This window comes from Mytilus californianus, unplaced genomic scaffold (genome assembly GCF_021869535.1).
Source record: "Mytilus californianus isolate M0D057914Y unplaced genomic scaffold, xbMytCali1.0.p SCAF_4, whole genome shotgun sequence".
Taxonomy (NCBI): Eukaryota; Metazoa; Mollusca; class Bivalvia; order Mytilida; family Mytilidae; genus Mytilus; species Mytilus californianus.
In genome coordinates this window covers 18,170,632-18,184,621 of record NW_026262690.1, presented here as the reverse complement: position 1 = coordinate 18,184,621, position 13,990 = coordinate 18,170,632, and the positions used below count along the sequence as shown (strand labels likewise).

The 13,990-nt window shown below is 30.4% G+C and overlaps 1 protein-coding gene across 1 annotated transcript; it reads right to left on the bottom strand.

Moving 5' to 3' along the window:
- Positions 1-752: 752 nt before the first annotated feature.
- LOC127737614 (RING-box protein 2-like) lies at positions 753-11,468 on the bottom strand. The gene is made up of 3 exons (XM_052248457.1): positions 11,295-11,468; positions 9,068-9,115; positions 753-1,235 (listed from the first exon to the last, which is right to left on the bottom strand). The coding sequence occupies exons 1-3, from the start codon at positions 11,434-11,436 to the stop codon at positions 1,117-1,119; spliced, it is 309 nt and encodes a 102-aa protein (XP_052104417.1). The 5' UTR covers positions 11,437-11,468; the 3' UTR covers positions 753-1,116.
- Positions 11,469-13,990: the final 2,522 nt, after the last annotated feature.

Here is a 13,990-nt window from a genome sequence, read left to right as displayed (position 1 = left end):
AATGTTTTGCAGTTAGTTCTGTTTCTCAGATAGGTCAACATGAGTGGAATGATTCTAAGGAGCACAAATTGGTCTGTCATGGTTCATCTGACCTTTTATCTTAAGGAATTTCAATAGAAATCTAATCATGATCAATAAAGCAGGTTTGGCATTTCAGTGTGTTCATTATTGTTAAAAAAAACTTGACCACTAGTCACTACATTTTCAAAATGCTCACAAAAATCTTTATCTACCTACCTCTTTGTATGTAATGTTATAGGTTTGGTTCTTTGAAACAACTCTCACCTTTCTGGTTCCCAGAAAATTAATATGGTTATCCTGCAGATGCTTCTAACATTGAAATAACACTTCTTGATTAGTTCAAACGTATGAAATTCTTGGTTCAATGACTTTATATCAGACAAATTTCTGTCATTAGCAGGTCAGCCTCCTATAAACAAACAACCTACTTTGTGAAAGTGAAGCTCAGTTTGAAAAAAATTAGATTATCAAGAACTAAGGTTCAAAGTTCCTCTGGCAAAGTAAACCTAACATGGATTTGGTCAATGTTTTAGGTCACTTTTAGTATTGTAGCTCCAAGGTATTCAAGTTTTTGCTCATCATTGGTATACAACTTCTTTGGCATGAGGCTCCTTGATGAAGGAAAACCCAGGAAAGTGCTTAAGACCACAAAGTTAATAAAACTTGATCACAATAAGTGAAAACATAACCAAAATTATTTTTTGAAATTTGTGCCAATAATACAAAGCAGATAAAAATATTACATTTTAATTTTCTTACTTCATACACACAATAAATATATTCATCATAAAAAATTAATAATATACTTAAATACAATTCAGTTCAAATACTACAAATGTCATTGTAAAGAGTCTCCTTAGGAAAATAAGTTATATTGTCTTGGGGAAACTGGAAATATGTTGGATGACAGTAATGAGGCATTATCCAACTCAACTTGATCAGAACTTTGTTATTCTCTGCTGATGAACAATCTGCAAAAGTTTGTTTTTCAAATAATGAGTTATTTCTGTAAATTCTACATCCAACAGATCAAGATTTATACAGGTGAAGCTTCTTGTACATTAAAGACAATACTGTTACAGTGATATCTACATCTTATTTTCCTATTCTTTGGACTTCCCAGTCTTGCTGACAAAGAGGACATCTTTTGTTCTGTTGTACCCACAATGTCATACAGCATAGATGAAAGGAATGATTACATTCTCCCCATACAACTGGCAAAAATACAGAAAAGAATGACAAAATCAGATAACAGATAATAATCAATTTGTATTAAGTAATAGTTGTCACTTTGATCAGGTTAAGTTTTTAATATTTCAAGTTTAGTTGAAGAAAGTTTTAAAAGATTTTCTGATTTTTTAGAATTCATTTCTTTTTTTTCAGTAACATAGGTGCATTTAGACACGTGTCACTTGTTGCCCATTGGGCCAGGTGAGCTAATGATCGAACAATTCCTAGAAAAGCCAACTCGTAAAAGACAATAACGAAAGCCCACTTCGAAAATTTGCAAACCATGAAAAGTTTCTGTTCCTGAAAGGATTCGTTAGGGAACAACCATTTAACTTCAAGGGGGGGGGGGGGGGGGGGTATGTTTTGTTGTCTGAGTCAGAAAAAAATTTTGTGCGCAAAGCACAAACATTTTTTTTTTTCGATGCTATCAATTAAATTATTTTTTTCAAAATTTAACACTATAAGGTATGGGGAAAATCTGGATTCAGAATATTTTTTTTTGTCATCTGCTTGACCACAATATTTTTTTTCATCAAATTGGGGATCAGAATATTATTTAAGGAAAAAAAATATAACCCACCCCCCTTGAAGTTAAATGGTTGTTCCCTTAGGAATTCCGACCATATATACACAATTTTAAAGTGATGTGATTGTAAATTGTTAAGCATGTCATTAATTCAGTTTTCTACATCAATATAAGGGATCATAGATTTATTCTTACAAGCAAGCTCCGAGCATGCTCGGAGGATGCTCGGAGCTTTTTAAGTAGGCTCTTCTCAGCAGTTAATGTGACAATAATTATCATGATCCATTAAGATGTCAATCAAATCTACACCACTTCTATGATAAGGAAAGTAGAGCATTATAGAGGAAGCTCCATAAACACCTGTGTAAACATCTGGTCTATTCAAATACATTTTGCATGAAATTTTACAAAACTATAAAATAGATTAGAAATTTTTCAACAGTGCTGTGTAATGTTTGGAAAGAAATCTCAAATCTCCAAAAAAAAGTAAAAGTCATTTAAATATTTTCTTATTATATTTAATGATCATTCCTTTTTTTATAATAAAAAATTCTCAATTTTTATAATTAGATGATATGTTTTAAAAATAGTTCATATTATATAATATGCTACATAAAAGTTATCAAGACACAAACAACAGTCAGGTGGCAATACTAAACAAGAAATTTTGTTTAGTCACTTTTATTTTTTGTTTTTAAAAATTATTTAATAACTCAATAGTTATTTTAAATGTCAATTAAAGCATGGACTAAATGTAGTTTTTAAGAATTTTTATATCATTTCATTAAATAAAATTAAGTTTTTATCCAATTTTAGATGAGTATAGAGAGGTTACTTTAAAAAATAATGACAAAAATATTACTTTAATAAATTGTTTTATACAACTTCAAAAAACTTAGTACTTACAATTATTTAAGGAATATATGCAATTGCTTTTGATTAAGATTTAAATTATAAATAACTTCAAGTCTTAATTAAAGGTTTCATATCTAGTTATAAAATTAACTGTCTATCTCTAAGATTTTAAGGGGAAGTGATATTTTAATAGCCCCAAGAGGCCAATCTTTGACCAAGAAGTGTGGCATCAGAAAAGCAATTAGTGCTTGTTGAGGATTTTAAATAGTTTTACCAGTATATTTCATGGGGAATAACCAGATGTCTGTGAAAATTTGTTAAAGCTAGTAAAACCTGTATGAATGGACACCTATAAAAATAATATAAACAGAAGTTACTTATTCATGATATAGAAGTAATATTTGAAACAGCCTCTTTTTCAACATAACTTGTATAGGGGCAAAGTCAAAATAAATGGTTCCTTGCATATAAAGCAATATTTATCAAACATGCTGATCATTTGATTGAATAAATTAATTTCAAATGATGTGGCTTGATGTGAAGAATATTCCTGCAAAACATCTTTGGAAAATCTAAAGTATTAAAAAAATGACGTTAAAAAAAGATGCCAAAATTGTCAGGAGTGCAACACTTTTTTGTGACATTTTGAAAAAATACTTTTTTATTAAGACACAGCAAATTGTTGTAAGGAGGAATGTGCCTTAAATTCTTATTTATATTGCAAATATTATATCTTAGTGATGGTTTCAGCTCAAAATGAAGGTTTTCCATTGAACCGTTTTGATACAGATGTGTTTTGAAAAAAAGTTGTGCCATGTCAGGAGTGCAACACAAAAATTAGTATTACTGAGGAATAGAATGATTTTTGCTTAAATGACTCAAACCTAAACATAAACAAAAGTCAATCCTGTAAAACAAATATGTCCTTTCCAGAATAAATAGTTCATTTACCTGATTATTGATATAAATAAGGTGTGAGAGTCAAGTATATAAGGCCTCCCAATAAGTGTCAGGAGTGCAACTTTGAAGTTTAAAGACTCACACTGAAAAAATACAAAAGCCATTATATGGTTCTGTTTTATTTTTCAAAAGATACTATACTAGATACAAGATTGCACCCAAAGAGTAGCCTGATAGACAAGGAATTTTTCTTTTAGAACCATTTTTTTGATGTCAGGAGTGCAACAGTTTTAAAATGACATTTTCTTGGACTTACATTTTAAGATAATCTCAGCTCCTAGTGACTTATTTGCATCTAAACATGTTTTCTAACTATTTAGGTTACATGTATGAGTTATAATAAATTCTTAAAGGTAAATTTCAAAGCAGGACTTTGATCCAAGAATTATTGTTTGTCACAAGCAAAAATATTTGAATGTTAAATTTTCATATTATTTTCAAATTATGGAAGCTAATTGTCTTAAACTTTGTCTTTTGATAAGGAAATAACCATATTTCAATTTAAAAGTTTTATAATGGTTTCATGTAATACTAATTAAATTATTATAATTGTTATAACAAACAATTAATTTTGTTGCACTCCTGACATGAATTATCCATAACAAGCCGTTTTGCACATTTTGAGTTCATATTTAAGACCCAACCTTTGAATGAATGAAAGATGGGAAAGATGGTTGTGAAACTATAATTTAGAATAAAATCAGACAGGCTAAGTGCATACAAACACACCATCATTGTCAACAACTTTAACTTTGAGGAGTAGAAAATTGAGAAAACCACTGAAATAAGATCCAAATCTGAAGGACAAACTAGACAAATATAAACAAAGAAAGAACAAAGAAAACAAAACAATGTAAAACTAAATTCAAAAGACTTAGACCAGAATTAAAACACATATGAGAAAATGAAAACAAAACAGAGAAAGTGGCAACAGAAGAGAAGAAGAAAATTGACACAAGCTAAAAAAAGTTGCAAACCAGCAGAAAATTGTCCAGTCAAGTAGCAAAAGTACAGATGCATATACAATACCTAGAGAAATCAGAAAGAGAAGTCAAAGAATAAGACATTATCTTCCTGATCATCCCAAATCTTGGGCTTAAACAATTGAGCACATCATATCCTCAGCTACACCAAGGTGGTTGTCAGAGGATATGAGAACTGATATCAGCTGTGTGCAAGAAATTGATGAGCCTTGAACATGTTGAAGTATAAACAAAGTTGAGGAACCCCTAAAAGATCTGAAAACTGTTGAAAAGAAAATGGCATTTTCAAAGAGTTCAAACATTTTCAGGTAGCCTCTATTCTTTTTGAAAATGCCAGTTTCTTTTCAACAGTTTCCAGATCTATTAAGGGTCTCTCAATTTTGTTTCCACTTCGGCACCCATCAATTTCTAGCACACTTCCATCAGTACTGATTAGTTCTTACAACTGCCTTGGTTTAGCTGTGGATATGATGTATTCAATTGTTTTAGGGCAAGGTTTGGGTTGGTCAGGAAGAATTTTCCCTATGCTTTGTCTTCTCTTTCTGATTTCTCTAGATAGTGTATCTGCACCTGTACTTTTGCTTCTCGACTGGACATTTTTCTGTGGGTTTGCAACTTTTTTGGCTTGTGTCAATTTTCTTCTTCTCTGTTGCCAATCTCTTTGTTTTGTTTTTTTCATTTTCTCCATCTGTGTTTTTGTATTCAGGTTAAGTCTTTGTAATTAAGTTTTACATTGTTTTGTTTTCTTTGTTCTTTCTTTGCTTATATTTGTCTAGTGTGTCCTTTAGGTGGATCTTCTTTCAGAGTTTTTCTCAATTTTCTGCTCATCAAAGTTATAGTCGATGTTTACTTTGATGGTGTGTTTTGATCCCTTAGTCTGTCTGATTTTCTTCTCAAGTTATATCAGTTTTATCAACTATCTTTCCCATCTTTCATTCATTCAAAGGTTGGATCTGCAAGATGAACTCCAAATGTGTGAGACTTTAATAAAATAAAAATATTGAATCTGTGCAAAACTGCTTGTTATGGTAAATTCATGTCAGGAGTTCAACAAAATTAATTGTTTGTTATTACAGTTATAATAATTTAATTAGTATTACATGAAACCATTATAAAACTTTTAAATTGAAATATGGTTATTTCCTAATCAAACGACACAGTTTATGACAATTAGCTTCCTAAATTCTAAAATTATATAAAAAATCATCATTCAGATATAATTGCTTGTGACAAACAATAATTTTTGGATCGAAGTCCTGTTTTGATACTCACCTCTAAGAATATATCATACATGTAGCCTAAATAGTAAGAACACATTTTTGATGGCAAATAATTCATAAGGAGCTGAGATTATCTTAAAATGTAAGTCCAAGAAAATAACATTTTAAAACTGTTGTACTCCTGACATCAAAGAAATGGTTCTAAAAAAAAATCCTTGTCTATCAGGCTACTCTTTGGGTGCAATCTTGTATCTAGTATAGTATCTTTTAAAAAATAAAACAGAACAATATATTGGCTTTTGTATTTCTTAAGTGTGAGTTTTTTAACTTCAAAGTTGCACTCCTGACACTTATAGGGAGGCCTTATTTACTTGACTATCACACATTTATATCAATAATCAGGTTAATAAAGTATTTATTCTGGAAAGGACATATCTTTTTTTACAGGGTTGACTTTTGTTTATGTTTAGGTGTGATTCATATATTCAAAAATCATTCTATTCCACAGCTGTACTAATTATTGTGTTGCACTCCTGACAGGGCAATACTTTTTTTCAAAACACATCTGTATCAAAACAGTTTAATGGACAAACTTCATTTGTAGCTAAAATCATCACTTAGACATAATAGTTGTAATATAAATAAGAATCTATGGCACATATCATCATATTACAAGTTGCTGTGTCTTTATAGAAAAAGTATTTTTTCAAAATGTCACAAAAAAGTGTTGCACTCCTGACAATTTTTGCATCTTTTTTTATCGTAATTTTTTTAATACTTGAGATTTTCCAAAGATATTTTGCAGGATTATTCTACACATCAAGCCACCAAATTCAGCCCATTTTAACATTGCAAAGACTGCCATTTAAAAAAAATAGAAGCGAAATGTGATGAGACGTGAACTTATGTATACAATAAGTGATATGTATGATATAGTTCAAAAATATTGTTTAAATGAAATTAAAATGTTAAATCTGAAAGTTATATACACTTAATCTAGAAATCATGGGCTTTTTTGAGGATGTATAACTGTTTTGATATGATATATATTGAATGTCAGGAGTGCAACAAAATAGGAGGAATAAAGTTCCTTATATAGGTAATAATTTTAAAAAATAATAATAGTTCAGAAAAACTTTGAAGAATGCAGATCTCTTTTTAAGTTGTCAAACAACAATTCTACTGAATATTTAATAGAATTTAGTTCATAGTTTGGTAACTTAACCTCATTTTTATAATAATATGTCAGAAAAATCAATTTAAATATGATCTGAAGTGCATAAGATGCATAAGTTAAAATAGAAATAACATTTAAATGACAGATTTAGGTCTTTATAAACCAGCAATGATTACAAATTTAAAAAAATCATGAGTATTATGTTCTAGTTTCTGCATTTTTTGTTTGGTGTATAATATGTCAGGAGTGCAACAAAAACAGGGGAAATTGGATGTATTTTCATTTTGATATTTCTTCTTTATTAAAAGATTTATCTATCAATTTTTTTTTCTCAGTGAATTTGAAAAAGGTTTAATTTTAATATGGAGAAGTTTTTTTATCAACTAATTGATGAATTATTTTTTAATCAAAACTTTTTCAATCAACTTTAAATGAATTGATACAAAAAATAGCCAAAAACATAAAAAAAAAAATGATAATCAAAGAGGAGATTAATAATCTATGCATCAAAAGTTATGTTTGGATCTCTGCAATCAATAGGGGTGAAAAAAATATAAATATTTGATAGTGTTTGTCTGAAATAATATTCCAAAAAGGTATACTTGATTTAAATTTGTTTTATTGGTTTATGTCATTTAAGTTTCAGAACTTTTTTATTTCTTTATACTTTTTTATATCCTTTTGGATTTATTAACTTAAATGTATATGTATCAAGATACAACAAAAGAAAATGCATTAAAACAATGTTGAAATTTGGTAAAAAAAATTAAATTTGGACCATTTATTTTGACTTTGCCCATAGGTAATTTGAAAATTACTTGTTTAAGTAATGCCCCTAACTAAACAATGGTAATATGTTTTTTTTAAATAGCAAACTAAGTTCTTTTATAGAAAATTATGGCTACTTTAAGAAAAGTTGTAATTCATTAGTGGAAGCCTGGTTTGAGGGGGCAATACCACCATTGTTTTCCCTCTAGTAAGTCTCTCTTTACTTGGCATTTTTTTTTTAATTGTGCAGATTAAGCTTTGTTTTAAATAAAGAAATACTTGGCATGAGTAAAATTATTTTCCCCCTATAAGTCTTTAATTGTCATGATTGTTATATTTCAAAAAAAATTTGCAGAATTTATCTATGTTTTAAATAAAGAAATACTTGACATAAATAAATGTCCTGTACTACTTTTTTTCCCTGTAGAATATAGTAGATTTTTATTGCTTTGAAACACCCAAGAAACATGTTTACGACTCAAAAAAACTTTTCTGCAATGAAATGGAGGGTTAATTTCAATCAACTGTCAAATTAAATGGAATACAAAAAAAGATCAACCCTTTTTGCATGAAACTGAATGTACTATGTTTTGGTAGTATGGTTATAAATCAATAACCATCAAGTTTGTGTCTTTGATGACTTTTATATTTCATTTAATATAGTATAAATTTAAAATATATTTATATTTCAATTATAAAATTTGAGTGTTTTTTTGTATCATGTGTATTGAAAAAGAATGATAATTATTAAGAAAATGTTTTAAAATCATTTTCTTTCTGTGAGGACTTGATACCAAGCATTGTACAGTAATATTGAAGAATTTCTCATCTATTTTATAGTTTTGTAAAATTAATGCAAGATTTGTTTGAATAGACCAGATGTTTACACAGGTGTTAATGGAGCTTCCTCTATAATGCTCTACTTTCCTTATTATAAAAGTGCTATAGCTTTGATTGACATCTTAATGGATCATGATAATTATTGTCACATAAACTGCTGAGAAGAGCCTACTTAAAAAGCTCCGAGCATCCTCCGAGCATGCTCGGAGCTTGCTCGTAAGAATAAATCTATGATCCCTAAATTGCGTGTTCAATTATGGGACCAGCAAATATTTTACTTCATCTACATGACCCAAAGCCCATCACTCCAAAAAAATTGTCAACTTTATCCTTTTAGCATGTTTAGAAATAGAAATAACTCGTGGGGGCTTAAATTTATATTGGTTTGCCCTTTATGAAAAATATTTTACTGCAAGTAATGGGGTAACTAGGAACTTTTAAAACAGATGATAACTTGTCTTAAACTTGGCAGTATTGTAGTACTTACCCACACAATCATCTTGTTTGTTTTCAGATTGACACCTCAAACAAGCATCTGGAAATATAAAATACATCTAATACAGTCCATATTATGTCACTGTACACCCAATTATGTCTAGCATGTGTAGGACGCTGAAACGTGTTATTTTCCTAAATGCCAATCATCTCAGCACTTCAGAAATGAACAAACAGGTCCACCTTAGTTTATGATTAATTTCATATGAAAAGTTTTTGGTTATCACACTATAAGGGCAGAAATACCCTTCGACGACACGCGCCAATTGATAAAATTTTTTATTGTGATGTCCTTTGGCCTGTCATGATTCGTTGGAGGTCTCAACAAATTAAACTTTACCGTTATTTTTTTTTTTTAAATATACTGGGAATTGTCAAAATCAGCTGATTCTTGTACGGTTAATAGACTTTTTTCATTTTACCGACTTTTCACTCCAGATTATATAATTTTTCGACAGGTAACCTAATCTGTGGTAGGACATCTTGGTACTCGGTCAGGTAAGACCAAGCAAAAGAAGTAAAATCAAACATATAATCTGTACAATTTTGGGGGAAAGTTGACTGTTTTCCGATTATTTTGTTGTGTATAGAAAATATTAAACAGTTAATTTTCCCTCCACCTATTGAAAGCTTGATTTTACTTCTTTACGTCGCTCTTACTTGACTGAGTTCCAGGATGTCCTACCAAAGAGTAGGTTACCTGTCGAAAAAATATAAACTCTGGAGTCAAAAGTCAGTGAAGTAAATGATGGCCAAATATTTTTTATTATTTGTACTATACAAAACCCTACCAGATACCTACAAGCTCTGCAAACATAGCTTTTGTGTATTCTTTTGAAAGATTTTATGGCTCAAGAATACACGACTTTCCATTTTCCAGTTGAACTGCCCAGTTGACCTGCGGTCAATTTGAGAAAACGTGTCATAGGACATTGTGACCTGAAGATATTATTTGCTTTGCGACGTCAAATTTTTCAAGGAAAATGCATTAATTGGAAGATCATGTATTGAACTAGTGTGGGATTATTCCATTTTTAGCATGTTCAGTCTCAAAAATTTCTCATATCAATACATTTTAATTTTTAACATTGAAAATATGCCTCATTTGACATCATGTTTAACATAATGTACGGTATTTTACTCTTTGGAGGTCTCACTAATTAGCAACAAGAAGCTTCAAGAAGAGACAAGAAAGTAAATTTAGGGTGAAGATATCTAAATAATGATTATTTGAAATAAATAGATATAGAAACATGCATTAAAGTGTGTATGGTTTTGTTTTGAATATACACAAATTTTTATTATTTCATGATACAGGGAGAAGAAAATAAACATTTGTTCATTTGTTCTAGAAGAATTTTTTTATTTATCAAGGTTATGTCTTAATAGATATATTTACAGTTTACAGTTTAGTGTATAAATGAATGAATCGATTATATGTAGAGTCGGCATGGCTGATATATCAAAGTTTCAAACCAAATTATAAGATAATCTAATCTTTATTTATTTCACTATAAAGGTCCATATATATATAGGATGGGACATGGGGATAGTTACAAAATGTTCAGATTGATACATACATGTACTTTAAAATAATGTAATAAAATAATTTTTACAAAAATTCATTACAAGACTACTTACTACAACTACATACATAGTGCTACTAAATATAACAAAATTAATCAACTGCAATTAATTGACTTCAGGGGCAGATTTTTTTTTGGGGGGGGGGGGGGGGGGGCGGGCCTCCCCTTATGGAGCTTTATTTATGGTTTAACCCGTTTTCACTACAAATAATTTCTAGTTTGGGGGCCTGTGGGCCCCCCTTTTTCAAAATCCTGGATCCGAGTCTGGAATTTTCTATAAATTTATTGTTTTAATAGTATATAAATTTTCTTGTCACTAAATTTGGCTTCTTGTCGTTAATTTTTTTCTTCTTGTCGCTATTTTTTTTCTTGTCTCTAATTAGTCAAATCGTTCTTTAGTGAGCCGTAACAAATTTTCCGTATATAATAATTTTTTGATCGTGATATGATACGGCGATTAGTCCAAATACCCCGTCCCTAACAATATCTGCAAATGATCTAACTTGGTGTGTAGAAGATTCTATCTTGTCGAAAATGTCCGACTGTGTTCAATGATCATGACAAAGCTGTCAAATGTTTTTGTTGTGAAATATCAAAATATGGCGTCTTTACTGCAAGATATTTGTAGCGTACCCATGACTTGGACACGACATATTGCACAAGTATCACACTCAACATCCCAGCTCCACATAGCAACCAAATTCCATTTCTTAAGAGTGAACATTTTCTCTGGTTTCTTAGCCGTTTCGCGATCTACTTCCATTTCGTCAGCCATTTTATATTGACTGTAAAGTGTTAATTTAACGATCGATCTTTTCACCACCGAATTAACACCACCACGCACCCCGCCCAAATACCACCAAATACCCCGAACATCCCATTTTTTTTTCATTTTTCTTCATGACCTAGCTATATCTAAAAATGAAAAAAATTGCCCGAAAAAAACATCGAGGAGAAAAGGGGAGTCTTTTAAAACACCACAAAAATATATTTGTTTTTATGTTACATCAAAAGTTGATCTAACTCTGGGACTATTATAGTATATTATGTCTCAGCCTAGCTGTAATATTTTTTTAAATAGTTCTACAAATAATAAGAAATAGAGACCGAATATCAACATCGAACAAAAAATGAGAGTCGCGTCAGTATAAAAAAATATCACAAGGACCTAATTAAGACGGCTACAGTTCCGCAGCTAATGGAAATGAAATAACTGAACTTTTTTGTTTACTTCTTTGTTTACTTCCAACTTTATATAGAATAGAGAATGTAAACGTAGAATGGGCCAAAGAGACAACAACCCGACCAAAGACCGGCAGAAAACAGCACAAGGCCACTGACTAAACGGGTGGTCAAACTGTATATATAATAGAGAATGGAAACATGAAATGTGTCAAAGATACAACAACCCGACCAGAGAGCAGAAAAAAAGTTAACACACAGCCGCCAAATGCATGGGTCTTCAACGCAACGAGAAAATCCAGCACCCGGAGGCGAGCCTCAGGTGGTCCCTTGACAATTACATGAATAGTGTATACTAGTTCAGCGAAATGGATTGTTGAAACTGGTCTTTATGATGTGCATATTCATACATATTTTGAATCACACGAAAAAAAAATCCATTTGTGTTATTCTGCAATAACTTGAAGAGAAGTTATTAATTTTCACAGTAAAGAGTCAATGTAACCTTTTCTTTCTCAGTTTTAATAATTCAAATAAAGATGTTTTCTGCTCTTTGGTCAGCTTGTTGTCTCTTTGACATATTCCCCATTTCCATTCTCAATTTTATGATAAAAATGTCTTCAGTCGTAAAATAATTCCTGCCTAAAAACTGCTTGTTTTTCAGTTTGTAAACATAGTTCTTTAAGATAGTTACATAATCGTGTGTTCAATATTAAAGAAGAAAGTTTAACCAGAGAAGATAATGACGTTATAGGCCTATAAGTTTGAGACTCATTTTCAACGCCTCTGTTCTGGGGGTTTATTCCCGATTGTCCCACTTTTTAAAATTTTATTAGAGTTCTGATTGTTCCACATTATTTTATAAAGTAAAATGTTCTTAAATAAACAAGGTAGTTATTGTTTGTTTTTTCTTAATAAACAAGGATTAATTATTGCATGTTCAAACGTTTATTTAATATCAATTTAATAAAAGTATAAACATATTCTTTTTTTAAATCATCAGATTAATGCGAAGTCTGGTGGGACATTTTAAGTGACAATCATTCAGTGCAGCTTTACTGTGAATTAAGCATGTATGACGACGAAATCTTGTTTCAAATGTTACTCGGTCGAAAACCACTGACAAATTTTTCAAACATAGATGAATCGGTTCAGTTTCTCAAGCTGTGTCATGCACATGTTATCCAGTGTGTAGCAGAATATGGTCGATCTCTTAGACAGTGTTATTAGGTGTGCCAATGCATGATGTGTCACTGCATCAATACTTTTAATATTGCTTGTACAAACAGTCATTTATCTATTGTGTATTTACTTTATATTTTTGCTCTGATATCATACTAATATTTTGTCTGTAATTATGACGTTTACTTATATTCACTAACTGTATGTTCATTTAATCTCATTTATGAGGAATTAAAGATATGAATGAATGAATGAACTTTTTAATAAATAATATAACATTTCTGAGTTATAAAATATATCTATAATGTTACGTTTATTTATAAAACAAATATCAATACCGTTTAAGGACTACATCACAACATACTTAATTGAAAGCAACAAGCAGCTATGATACCATTACCAGACCGAAGGAACCACTTCGAAGGATGACACAGCAGGTTGAAGAAGATGATCCAAGTACCACACCCAAACATACACACGCTACTGAACTACCTTAAAGAAGAGCAGGCAGCAAAATAAAATATGTAAATATTATTATTTGTTCATGCTTATTTCATATTGTATAAGTTACATTGATTAGTTACCTGTAATTATCTACTACACACTATAGCAACAATTCTCGATTGTCCCACATTTAACTTTCCCAATTGTCCCACAAACATATTCCCGAGTGTCTCACAAAATTTCATTACTTATTTACCTATAATTTCAAAAGGTGGGTCAATCGGGAAGACACCGTTCTGGTATACAGGAGTTACATTGCCTATTAATCACGACTCCGGCAACACTCCTGTGTCAAATATAAAATTATATTTCAATAAATAATATTGAAAAAAAAAAAATTAAAACATATATCCATTTTAAAAATTATATTGTCGCCAGGTGTTTTATTGTTTTTCTGACTTCTTATGGCCTTCATCATTTTATCCTTAGTGATACAAGTATTAAGAACCGATACTTTAGAA

Bases quoted from the DNA above. Each gene is read 5' to 3' on its own strand.
- LOC127737614 (XM_052248457.1), bottom strand. From the start codon at position 11,436: ATGGCTGACGAAATGGAAGTAGATCGCGAAACGGCTAAGAAACCAGAG. The intron at 9,116-11,294 runs GTACGCTACAAA...TTATATTTCCAG, and splicing joins ATGTCGTGTCCAAGTCATGG to ATGCTTGTTTGAGGTGTCAA. The intron at 1,236-9,067 runs GTAAGTACTACA...TATTTTTGCCAG, and splicing joins CAAACAAGATGATTGTGTGG to TTGTATGGGGAGAATGTAAT.